The following is a 12,257-nucleotide window of genomic DNA, read 5'->3' on the forward strand; positions in this document are numbered from 1 at the left end:
AAGACATGGGTTTCAGCTGTCGCATTCCTTGTGTCAAGCCACTCTTGAACAAGACACAGCGTCAGAAGCGTCTCGCCTGGGCTAAAGACAAAAAGGACTGGACTGCTCCTGAGTGGTCCAAAGTTATGTTCTCTGATGAAAGTAAATTTTGCATTTCCTTTGGAAATCAAGGTCCCAGAGTCTGGAGGAAGAGAGGAGAGGCACAGAATTCACGTTACTTGAAGTCCAGTGTAAAGTTTCCACAGTCAGTGATGGTTTGGGTGCCATGGCCTCTAGCTGGTGTTGGTCCACTGTGTTTTCTGAGGTCCAAGGTCAACGCAGCCGTCTACCAGGAAGTTTTAGAGCACTTCATGCTTCCTGCGGCTGACCAACTTTATGGAGATGCAGATTTAATTTTCCAACAGGACTTGGCACCTGCACACAGTGCCAAAGCTTCCAGTACCTGGTTTAAGAACCATGGTATCCCTGTTCTTAATTGGCCAGCGAACTTGCCTGACCTTAACCCTATAGAAAATCTATGGGGTATTGTGAAGAGGAAGATGCAATACGCCAGACCCAACAATGCAGAAGAGCTGAAGGCCACGATCAGAGCAACCTGGGCTCTCATAACACCTGAGCAGTGCCACAGACTGATTGACTCCATGCCACGCCGCATTGCTGCAGTAATTCAGGCAAAAGGAGCCCCAACTAAGTATTGTGTTCTGTACATGCTCATACTTTTCATGTTCATACTTTTCAGTTGGCCAACATTTCTAAAAATCCTTTTTTTGTATTGATCTTAAGTAACATTCTAATTTTTCGGAGATACTGAATTTGGGATTTTCATTAGTTGTCAGTTTTAATCATCACAATTAAATGAAATTAACATTTGAAATATATCAGTCTGTGTGTAATGAATGAATATAATATCCAAGGTTCACTTTTTGAATGGAATTACTGAAATAAATCAACTTTTTGATGATATTCTAATTATATGACCAGCACCTGTAGACGACCTGGGAATGAAAAGGTTGGTGATTATAACTTTTTCTGTCCATTTTTTCAAAACAGGCAAAGAGATGATTGAGATGTACTTCGACTTCCGCCTCTACCGACTTTGGAAGACACGCCAGCACTCCAAACTCTTGGACTATGAGGATTTTTTGTGACGAAGAAAGCAGGATAATGGGTGCAGCGGAGCCCTCCAGTGCCACGAGGAACCTGTTAAAACTAATTCCAATGACTGAACATCGCTCTACTGCAGTGCTCAACCCCGTCAACTCAATATAAACAGTCATACCTGCTTTCATGCGGGAGAGGACTGGGAGAGGAGGAAGAGGGAGGACAGGACATGGAGGCTGAGGACAAACAAAAGTATGCTGTGCCTCTGCTCCTCCTCATTTTCAGAGTAAGGATCAAAGACTAACAAGGAGGGCAGAAGAAATGCTTGAAAGAAAAAATGAGGAAAAAGCAGAGACAAGTGGACTGTTCACGTCTTGGTCACCAACTCTCTTTGCCTCTCGAGTTTGAAAGCAAAAAAGAATCAAAAATTTAAATGTGTAAAAAAGAAATATCATTTTAGTCACAACTCTGTTGTAAGGACATACTTTTTGAGGCTGATGTGCTTCAGAAAAATTGTTGAAACTTATTCTGTCATAATGTGGTTCTGTGTTTTGACTGGACCTCTCAGATAATCTCAGACCCCGGAGACATACATATACATAAATAACCCATATGTTGATGTGTGTATATATATATCACATGAATATATTAGCATAGCTTAGTCATGCAAATAATACTCCATATGAGAATAATGATGCATCACTTATTTTTGATGTGCATTGTTGTGCAGTTTCATATGGAAATACTTTGGAATAACTCAGGTTTTAGCCATGAAGTAATTAATCTGTTTGTCTATTATATCAAGATATTGTAATCTTCATCGCCATCACCTGGAATGAATGTATTATTTCTCTAGAAATGTATCTTCGGTCTGAGGAAATGAGCTTCATGTTTTGGTAAAAAACTAAAAAGTATAATCTGCTGATTTTGTGTGTGGGTGGGGGCGTGTGGGTGTGTTTTCCATGTTAAAAACATGCAGATGTGATGTGTGTATTTTTTTCTTTCTGCTTCTCTGTTAAAGCAAAAGTAATTGTTTATCACCTTCATCCCCCATTTTTTTCTCTCTATCTGTCACATACACTCAAAAGACAAAAGACATTCTTGTATGATTCATGATGTCAAGAGGGATGTAACAGCCATCCAACTGCTCCTACCCCTGTACTGTAAGAGTTGCCCTAATGGTCCCTCCTGCTCCTTTGCAGAAGGTTCAGGCCACTTAGTCGGCCCCTGTCAACAGTGCCAGCTGCTCTCACTATCTGCCAAACACTCTTGGCTTCTTTTGATGGCAGCCAAACGAGCTTCCGCCACCTCTCACTTCACTGGGCTGTTGTCCAGTCTGAGGACCGGAGTTCTGTGAATTAAACAGATCTGCCAGGAGTTTAAGCTGTTAACAGCCATCTGCTGCCCATGCCAGGTGTTAAAAGGCCAGAAATATGCACTGAGTGTTTGCCTGTGTCCAAGACTGTCGCACTACGACCTGACCTGTCTCATATAGATTGAAGATGGTTAAATGTGGAGAGAAGCAGCGGAGCCTACTGCTGGACAGCAATCTGAAACAATGTAAAAGTGCTCACACACACACACACACACACACACAAAGGGCTGTGATGAAAAGAAATGTTAAGAAATCTATAAATCAGGACAAAATTAAAGGGGCACTTTTACAAATGAAGTCAGTTTATGTCGTTCACTCGTCATGCCTGTGAAAACATTTGTATGATATCTTCTTTGGGGGAAGATTTTTACAGTTATCTCAGCTTCCACTTGAGACTTCAAACTTATAACAGAAAGCCTGCTTTAAAAACTGGCAGGGTTATTATCATAAACAGAAACTGAAACAAAAAACAAAAGATATCCTTTAAGTTAAACTAAAACTAAAGTGATTATAAAACAAGTTGAAATTTCACAATAAGGTATCACAGTTAATTTAATGTCATTTTGCAACACGAGGTTGCACAGTGAGACGAAAGATACATGGAACATATACACAAATATTTGAATTAGAAGCATTTAGTTCTTAATTTTGTACATGTATTTTGTATGTATATGTAGCTACATACGTCTGCCACGTCATACCTGGCCCTAACAAAAACAAAATAAAACTACTGCAAAACTAAATATACAACCTTTCTGAAACTAAAATGACATCTAATAGTCAGAACTAAAAGAAAAGAAAAAATTATTGAACATTGAAAACTGTTATCACCTTGCAAACTGGTAGCATGGAGTTTGAAAGATGCAGAGACAGGGAAAGTGGAATGAAAGACTCTATTGTTCTATGGGAAGTGTAGGATTCAGGGTTTCTGGGACTTGAATCATACTTCATACTAAGTCAGGATATCTAAGCATTTGTTGCTTTGATTTTTTGTCTAAAAGCACCACTATTTAATGGTAACACTAAATCTCTTAGCACTCATTTAATTTTTTTTATTTTTATTTTTTGGTTTTGTATTCAGCAGAACAATAATCAAATTTGCCTAATGTAACAACATCTAAACTTAAACTGAATTTAACTTAACACTGCTATCCACTTTTTATGTTGTCCGTAAGGCAGCAATCCAAAGAAGCGTAAGTCACACCACTACTGCAGTGTCCCACAACGACATCAGCCCCTGAATTTCAGCAAACCATTTGATTTTGTTGTTCTGTGTTTGCATAGGTGATGGCTAAGCAGAAAGTTTACAGAGTGCAGGAGGAAAAAGATTTTAGTTATTTAATAGATTTCAGTGGTCCTAGCCCTGCATAACACACACACACACACACAGTTGTGAATGTGTTAATATTTGGAGCATTATGTGCAGACTTTTTTATGTTAAAGTCAACCAGTCTCACTGGAGTGCTCCCTATCTCTCTACTAACAGAACTCTGTTTTAAATTTGCCCCCTCTCTGACATTGCAGTGCCGGCCTACAGTGCTCTCTCAGCCTGAGTCACGCAGTTTCACTACAAATCTAAAATTTAACAGTTACGCAACCTGTAATATCATTGAGCCATTTTAATTCCAGCAGAGGCATAAAGCTGCCAAATTATCATAGATGTTGCCCTCAGCTGCTGGGTTGAACTGAATATTTTTATTTTCAGATCAGAAACATGGACATTGGTTAATTTAAAGCAAAGCAACGATGTAATGGATTCAGTCAGTTCATTAGGTGTTGAAAAAAATCAATCTCATATCCAGTCTATAAAGAAATGACCGTGATATGAAGAGCATTCTGACTCAGGAGTTTGAGAGAGCTTTCTTGTTTCCTTCTTCAGCAAAAAAACAAACATAATTTCACTGGAAATCTAATTAAAGATGCAAATGTGTCTATTTGTCTCTGTCAGTCTGTGTTGTACTATTTGCCTTTTCATTTCATTTCCCATATTGTGAAAACCAAACAAGAAACAAGCAAGTTGTGGTTTGTCCTTTTGTCCTTTAAGTTAAGCTAAGACAGAGATACTGCTGTTTGTTAGGAATGATTTTAGTATTACTTTTACTCTGACAATTATTTAAAAGAACAGATGAAACTCCGCCATCACTCCTTCATCACTACTTTTTATTGCATGATTGAACAAAGTTCTGTACTCCAGGATCCTTGCTCTTTTCACACATTAGAGTTGTGACGTAATCATGGCTGTAACATCCTAATAAAACCAGCCAACTACCACACGCACAGGCATGTTTCCATTTAGGATGTGCCATGCACAAGGTTCTGCATTATAACAGCCATTTTAGGTTTAAAATAAGATATAACTTTATTAATCCCCCATAGGGAAAATTTAGGAATTTTAGAGAACATCTTAATGAAACACCCTGATCAAAATGCTCCAACTGCTCGTGTCCATTTTGAATTAGCATAATTATGGTTCATTACATGTTAACTTCCTAGTAGATACAGCAGGACTAAACAAGAGTATCTGACTAGATGCATTTGTGTGTTAAGAATTCCACTTGCATTTAACAGAATTTAACCATGTGGTCATTAAGGAGTCAATACACAAGTGAAATAAAAAGCATGTTTATAAGAGGCTTTCTATACATTTGACTGATTCACACAAAGCTACAGCAGAATGGCAAAAAGTGGAAACAAGAGGCTAGTTTGAAATGAAAAGGAGAACATCTAAAAAGATGGTTAAATGCATATATTTCTCTGCAGCCTCAGTACCAGAAATTAATTAGAAATACAGGGAGACAGAATGTCATGGATTGGGGCGCTGAGTGCAGACTGGGGCGAAGACCCAAATGCAGACAATGGCAAGGCGAGGAGGTTGCAGTCCAAAAATGTTTATTAACTCAAAAAACTAACTTAAACAGGCTTACAAGGAGCTCGAGGCAAAGTCCAACAAAGGTAGTCCAGAACACAAGACAATCCAAAACACAGGGAATAATCCAGAACTAGGAAGACAAGGAACAGGCAGGAACACTTAACTTTAGACGCAAGGACGTGACAAAGACTGGAGAGAAAAGCAGGCATACATATACACAGGGACTAACGAGCGGGACGGGAGCAAGACAGGTGAGCGGGATCAGGGCTAACGAGGCAGAGAGAAAGCAGGGGGAAACAGAGAGAACACTAGACAAGCAGACATGGGGCAGAGTGAATAACCAAAAAGACAGAAATACACACAAGTTACAAAGAACCAGAACCTAAATGAGAACACAGAACTAGAACCCAGAGTACAGAGGAGACCAAATCACAATAATACAAACAAGGACCAGGAATGATTACCAAAACATGAACTAAGGACATGGAACTAAACTCAGACTCCCAAACAAGACACACAGACAGGATCATGACACAGAAAGAGAAATATGCAGACAAAAACAACATGTTCTGTATTTTGAAGTATTGTGCCTTGCCTTTCATGCACTCTGCCTTGTGTGCACTGCTTTTCCACCTCCATTTTGCTTCTTCTTCTTTCCTCCACTTGAATTACAATGGTGAATTAATTAATATTCAACACCAAGCCATTTTCACACTCTACAGTATGTCCTGATATTCTAGAGGCTTTGAGTTCCTTATGTCAACATACATTGATCAACTACAGGATAGCAAAAAATGCTGAGTGAGAATGCATAAACATATGTGTGTAAACACATGTTTAACTCTTGTATGTGTAAACATACAAGAGTTAAACATGCTGTTAGCACAGACAACTTATGGAAGCGAGTGTCCCACAATAAGAGGAGCACTTAAAGATGTTCTTATCTTAAGCTGTTCTCTTGAGTCTTTCAAAGTCAAAAAGCATCTCTGCATTGCACATCGTGAGTCTACAAACTGCAGAGTGCATGAAAAGGCAGCATCTGGTTTAACTTTGATGAATATGGATCTGGTACTAGAGTGTATGTTTTATAGAATTGGTATTTGGATCTGCACTAACCAGTCCAACCAAAATGAGTTACCTTCTCTGTCTCTCTTTCTCTGTGAATATACATTAGTTGTCAGTCTGGGTATAAAATTAGCACCAGACAAATTGTCTGTTGTCCATCAGTGTCTAGTCAATGCATTTGATACACAAAGAGTTAGCAGCTTAACAGGTCAGTCTTTCTCTACTACAGGCCAAATGCGAGAGTCGGAGAGACTGTCAGCAAGAAACATTTATTGTCATTTCCATTCAGTCACGTGTGAGGCTGATAATTCCTGAGCAATGGGTTTACAAAATTTCAGTTTTCCCTAAAACATTTAACCCAATAAATCATTTCTGATCTTTAAAAGACACCATGGTCATATTCTGGGTTGTTCAATAATGAATTCAAAATCAGACAATATAAATAATACAAATAATGTATAAATAATATAAACATATTCTGCCAGTAGAAATGACTCCTGTGCTTCTGAGCAGGACACACCCAGAAATCAAATGTATGTGGACCATCTATTCACATTGCAGTTAAATTTGGAGATCATGCTAAATCCACTCTGGGAGCGAGTGAAGGAAATATATTGTGTATACAGTGCAAATCACTTCCTATCTGAAAGGGCCTTCAAGCAGCGCAGAGCGATCGAACTGGGCAGGAAGTCAGGTACAGAACGGCATAGAGAATCCGGTCAATTTTCAAAATAAAACACCCTACTGATTGTAAAACAACAATGAACACAATTACAGTTTTTCGTTTTGGCACAGTTCTCAAATCAACCTTAACATTTGCAAAACACTAAGTGCATTTCTCTAAACAGATCATGTAAACAGCACAACACAGTGGATTACGTACAAAAGCCCATAACTTTCTCAGAATCCTTAATCTATCTCTCAAAAGTAAATATCTGTGTCAGTGAACATGTCAGTGCCATCAGAATGACAAGTCCTTGTTTACGAACAAGATGGTCAAAATGTTTAGCCATTTGTCAATAGAACAGTGGACTATTTTCTGATTTACAGTAAACTAAGGTTGGGATGACTGACTGAAAATGCACAATGCTCACTTTATCTGGATGACATATATCAGTTTCAACAGTACAAAGTAATGCATTGCAAGAGATTGGACAGGATACACAGTTGTGCTTTTACTGTTTACCCGTCATTTGTGACAGAGCATGTCGTTGTGATACAAATTAGAAAAAGACAAGACAATGAATTGAAAACAAAATACTAAATTAGAAATGTGAGCATGGGAAACACCCCTTAAGGCTGACGTTCCTGTCTGTGCAATATTACAGTTTTTCTCAATTGATTTGGCTCATGCACTGAAACAAACTTAAAATTATCAAAACGTTAAGTACAATCCTCACACTACGTGGGACATTCAGCACACCACTCTATGTGACCTGCAAAAGGTGATTAATCAATCAAAAGAATTAACTCATCCATCATTGTAATCAAAACAAAAGGTTCTTTTATCATTGCTTAGATCAAGACAGTCAAAATGCAAAGACATCTTGTCAAATGACAGTGAACTCTAAAAGTGTGATAGTTACCCACTATGTAATATTGTCCAATTGCTAATATAGTTTTTCTTAGGCAGCTGAATAGTACTGATGTCAGCCACGGCACACACTATACTTTAAACAAAACATTTATTTGACGACACTGCAGACTGGCTCTGATTAGGTTATACACTATCTGACCAGCCTCTTAGGACATGGCTGATTATATGATCTAAAACTGTTGCCTGTATCTCATTTGAGATTTATCCGTGTCTTTGCCTTTCTCTGGCTCTTCTTCTTCCTCTGTGCCCCCATTCCATCTTCCTTTCCCCCTCACCCTCACCATACCACCCCGCACTCTAATGCCTCTTCCTCTTGCACGGGCAGACTCTTGCCCCTGTCTCCTGCATGCTCCATATTCCACAGCTGTAACACTGAGTCTTACCCTTGCAGTATTAATGTGTTTGAGAACTGATTGGTTATGAGTTTCCCCTGTCAGCTAAATTGGACTGCAGTTGTTTTGCTCAGCTTGTCTTGGCAATGCATCTACTCTGGTTACCATTACTATAATGCATATTTAAAATTAAGCAAAATATGGTATTTATGGTAGTCGCTCTGATCAGTGTGCTTTTTTGTTTCATTCAGTTTAATTCTGTATAAAATCTTCTTGTTTGTGTCAACTACAGTTTCTGTTGCTGTTGAACTGTACTGCGTTATACTGAGAGGTTTGTAATATTTGTCCATCCCCATTCATATGGAATGGGCAAACACCATTTCAAAAACAGATGACATAAAAAACATTATAAACATGCTGAGGTTAACATTTTTCCAGTGCTCTTGTATGACATTACATTAGCTTTATATACATAGGTCTACCTCATAAACTGGCAAGTACAGGGGAGGTTCAATACTTTTAACAGTTTAATTATTGAAATAGGTTAGTCTACATGCAACATACGTACTTGTTGTTTGTCTTGGTTCTCAGTCTGACAAGCCTTGTGCAGTAAACACATAAAACATTAACGCAAGATGTACCTGGACCTCATCTGTGTCACATACATCATTAACAGGGTGGTGATGGCGCATAGATAATGCTGCCTTGATAATGCCTTTGGTGTGGGAGACCTGGGTTCAATTCCCACTGTGAGACATCCACCATTGTGTCCCTGAGCAAGACACTTAACCCCTAGTTGCTCCAGAGGCGTGCGACGATAGTATAAAAATGTGAGATATATAGCAATTGTAAGTCGCTTTGGATAAAAGCGTCAGCTAAATGAATAAATGTAACAGGACATTTGATGTCTATGGAGTTAAGGAGTTACTGGTCGTGGTCTACTGGCTTACCTGTGGAGCCTCCTACAGGAAAACTGCAAACATTTTTGCCATGCCACTAGTCACAGTTTGCAGGACCGTCCACAACGTTGTGGAGGAAATGATGGCCATCCTCCACAGAGCTATTCATTTCCCCAGAGGTGATGGAGGAGGTGGGGACCAGCTGTGCTACTGTTGTCAGGATTCTTCCTCCTACAGAGCCACAGAGGAAATGTTATTTAAACAGAAAACGTTTCCTCTCAGTGCTACTGCAGGGCATCTGTGATGCCAAGGGCACATTTCTGGATGTGTATATTGGCAGTCCAGGATCTGTATATGATGCCCTTGTCCTACAGAGATCGTACCAACATGCCCTGCATCCAGCAGCTGGGTACTTCCTATTAGGAGATGGAGGATGCCTGTGCCTGCAGCATCCTGTTGGCAATTATGACACCATACCGCAAGCCTGTAGCATATAAGAACACTTTGGGTCTCATTAAACACACACACACACACACACACTAACTCAGGAGACACAGCAAATTGTTACTTTGGTGACTTTTAAATACTAATTTTCTACCTGAATTTTGAGCAGGCCGAGATGAAGCCTGCTACAACAGGCACCATACAAGGGCAAGTAACATTTCTGAGAGCACCTTTGGGATCCATAACGCCTGAAAATGATTGGTGCCTGCTGCATACTCCACAACATTTGTGTGGCAGCAAGTGATATCCTGGAAGAGGAGAAGTTCATGTTCACTAGAAGTTCTAGAAAACATTTAAACCATATTTTAGCAGTTATTATTTTTATACTAGATGATAAATAGATAAAAGTACAAAAGCACTAGCATGAAAACATATACATACATATATATATATATACATATATATATATTTACTCATTATGCAGAATGGCCTTATTAATAATGATATATATTGAAATTATTAGTGCATTACAGTGTTCATCACTTTATTGTTGCAACTGGTAGAGTTGGAGCTAATTTTGATTACTGTATAAGGCTGGATAGGTTGTGAATTGCCTCCTGAGGCTCAATAAAGTATTATCTTTATAATAAGACATCTTCATTTATTTGTTGCCTATATTTTGTATTAATTATCTGAATCTGTAAAGTAACTATAAATGTAGTGGAGTAAAAAATACAATATTTTCCTCTGAGCTGTGGCGGAGTAGAAGTATAAAGTAGCAGGAAATGGAACTACTAAGAATAAGTACCTCGTAATTGTACAGTACTTGAGTAAATCTACTTCATTTAACTAAAGTCTTCTTAATTATTGTTATTAATCCTTTCAGAATACCAAAGAAATCCTGCTTCATATGAACTGCCTTTGTATTCGTATTCCATGTAGAAAACATCACATGGTCTGAAGTAAAACATGGATTATTTGACATTTGGGCAAAAAGGCCATTGTACACAAATCAAGCACTGGAGCTTTGCACTCATTACCTCTGTCATAATAAAGATTGTGTACCATATCACATCCCCATATTCCAGTAGATTAGATTTGGATTAGTATTTCAAATATGCCTCAGATTTAGGCAAACTGGCTAAAGAATGCCCCATCTGCTAACAATATGCCCCTGGAATTAGGATATTGACACAGTTTGTGTGTATGCAATTTTGCCACTGAGCATTGTGAGTCATTCCTCTACTTCTGTTTCTGTTTTTTACTTCTGTTTTTTTCTTGTCCATTATCAATTTTCAATCCTTATAATATCGTCAGAAAGATGACTTGTGACGTGCACATTATGTTATTGGCACACAAACCTTAGCATGTCAGCCCTGTCATCAACACTCAAACAACCATCTGAAAGGGATTTATTATCTTACAAAACTTTTAACATTTCCCTACAAATTGATTGTCTCAGACGTTACAATGTGTATGTTAATGGATTATTTTGTTAGATTACTTTGTACTTAAAAAACAGTGGCTGTAATTCTTGCTTTCCTATAGAACTTCTACATTAAGAAGTGGTATTTTATTCAAATGCGAGGTGAGCAAATTCTTACTAAGAGATGGCGCTTTGCGTTGTTAATTTCTTCTCTGCACAAATATATCTTTTATTTTCATGACTGATGTCAAGTACCTCACTTGAGTTATTTCTCACGTTTTGTGGCATCATTCGCATAGTACTTTAATCTTTCCAAATGCAGCATTGGCAGGAAGTTAATGTTCTGCTACTAATTGAAAGGTTATTTTACTCTATTCTACTTCTTTTAAACTCTGAAAACTTTTGATGTTATGATCTTTCTCTATGGAAGCAAACGACTGTAGCCAGCTTTAATTGAGCAGACTACAGCTACAGTGTACTAATGAAGGGAAAAGGGGGAGGCAATGGAATAAAGGGGTACCACTGAACTAAAACATCTCACCTCCAGAAGTAGGTCTAAGTGTGCAGTTTTACAGAACGCTGAGCATGCCCTTTGTTGTAAAGTTTCAGTGCATTTTTGTTTTTTTCTTACCTCTAGCAGCCTTCAGCAGGTAAACAATTAACTGAGCATGAAGAGTGAAGCTCAGATTCTGTCATAATCAGCACTTCTCATTTGCTGATGTGGGGTTTTAAGCTCTCCTGTGTACCCCAGCAGGGGGCATAACACCACAGAAATAGCCTGTGAACTGAAGTTACACTGTTTCTTATGTGATGAACATTACATTGCTCTGTAGTGAGGCTAATTTGTGATGGGCTTCAACCTTAGAGACCTACCCTTTGGATTATTTTATGCTGATGTTTTAATGTTCATGGCTGTGTGTAGGACAGCTGATGTCTTTTTAAGCTCAATCTTTGTTGTATAGTTCTTCACACTTACAATGAGATTTCTGACGCACTGATTTACTGTATACATCAAACTGTGGTTTCCATTTGGATGCCACACACAGAAAGAAGTCCTGTATTTTTCTGGTATGGTTTAATTTATATTAATGTGATATTAATAGAACATTGTTTTTGCTGTTTGTTGTTTGTGCGGTATAAGTTATAAAG

At 38.4% G+C, this 12,257-nt stretch overlaps 1 protein-coding gene across 1 annotated transcript in view; it reads left to right on the forward strand.

Annotated features, from left to right (window-relative positions):
• Window positions 1–2,773, forward strand: part of nsmfa (NMDA receptor synaptonuclear signaling and neuronal migration factor a) — a 32,897-nt gene extending 30,124 nt beyond the window's left edge. The window contains exon 11 of the mRNA XM_046067656.1: window positions 1,051–2,773. Within this exon, the coding sequence (XP_045923612.1) occupies window positions 1,051–1,148 (98 nt within the window). The 3' untranslated portion in view covers window positions 1,149–2,773. The remainder of the gene's footprint in view (window positions 1–1,050) is intronic.
• Window positions 2,774–12,257: the final 9,484 nt, after the last annotated feature.

Source organism: Micropterus dolomieu, linkage group LG13 (genome assembly GCF_021292245.1).
Source record: "Micropterus dolomieu isolate WLL.071019.BEF.003 ecotype Adirondacks linkage group LG13, ASM2129224v1, whole genome shotgun sequence".
NCBI lineage: Eukaryota > Metazoa > Chordata > Actinopteri > Centrarchiformes > Centrarchidae > Micropterus > Micropterus dolomieu.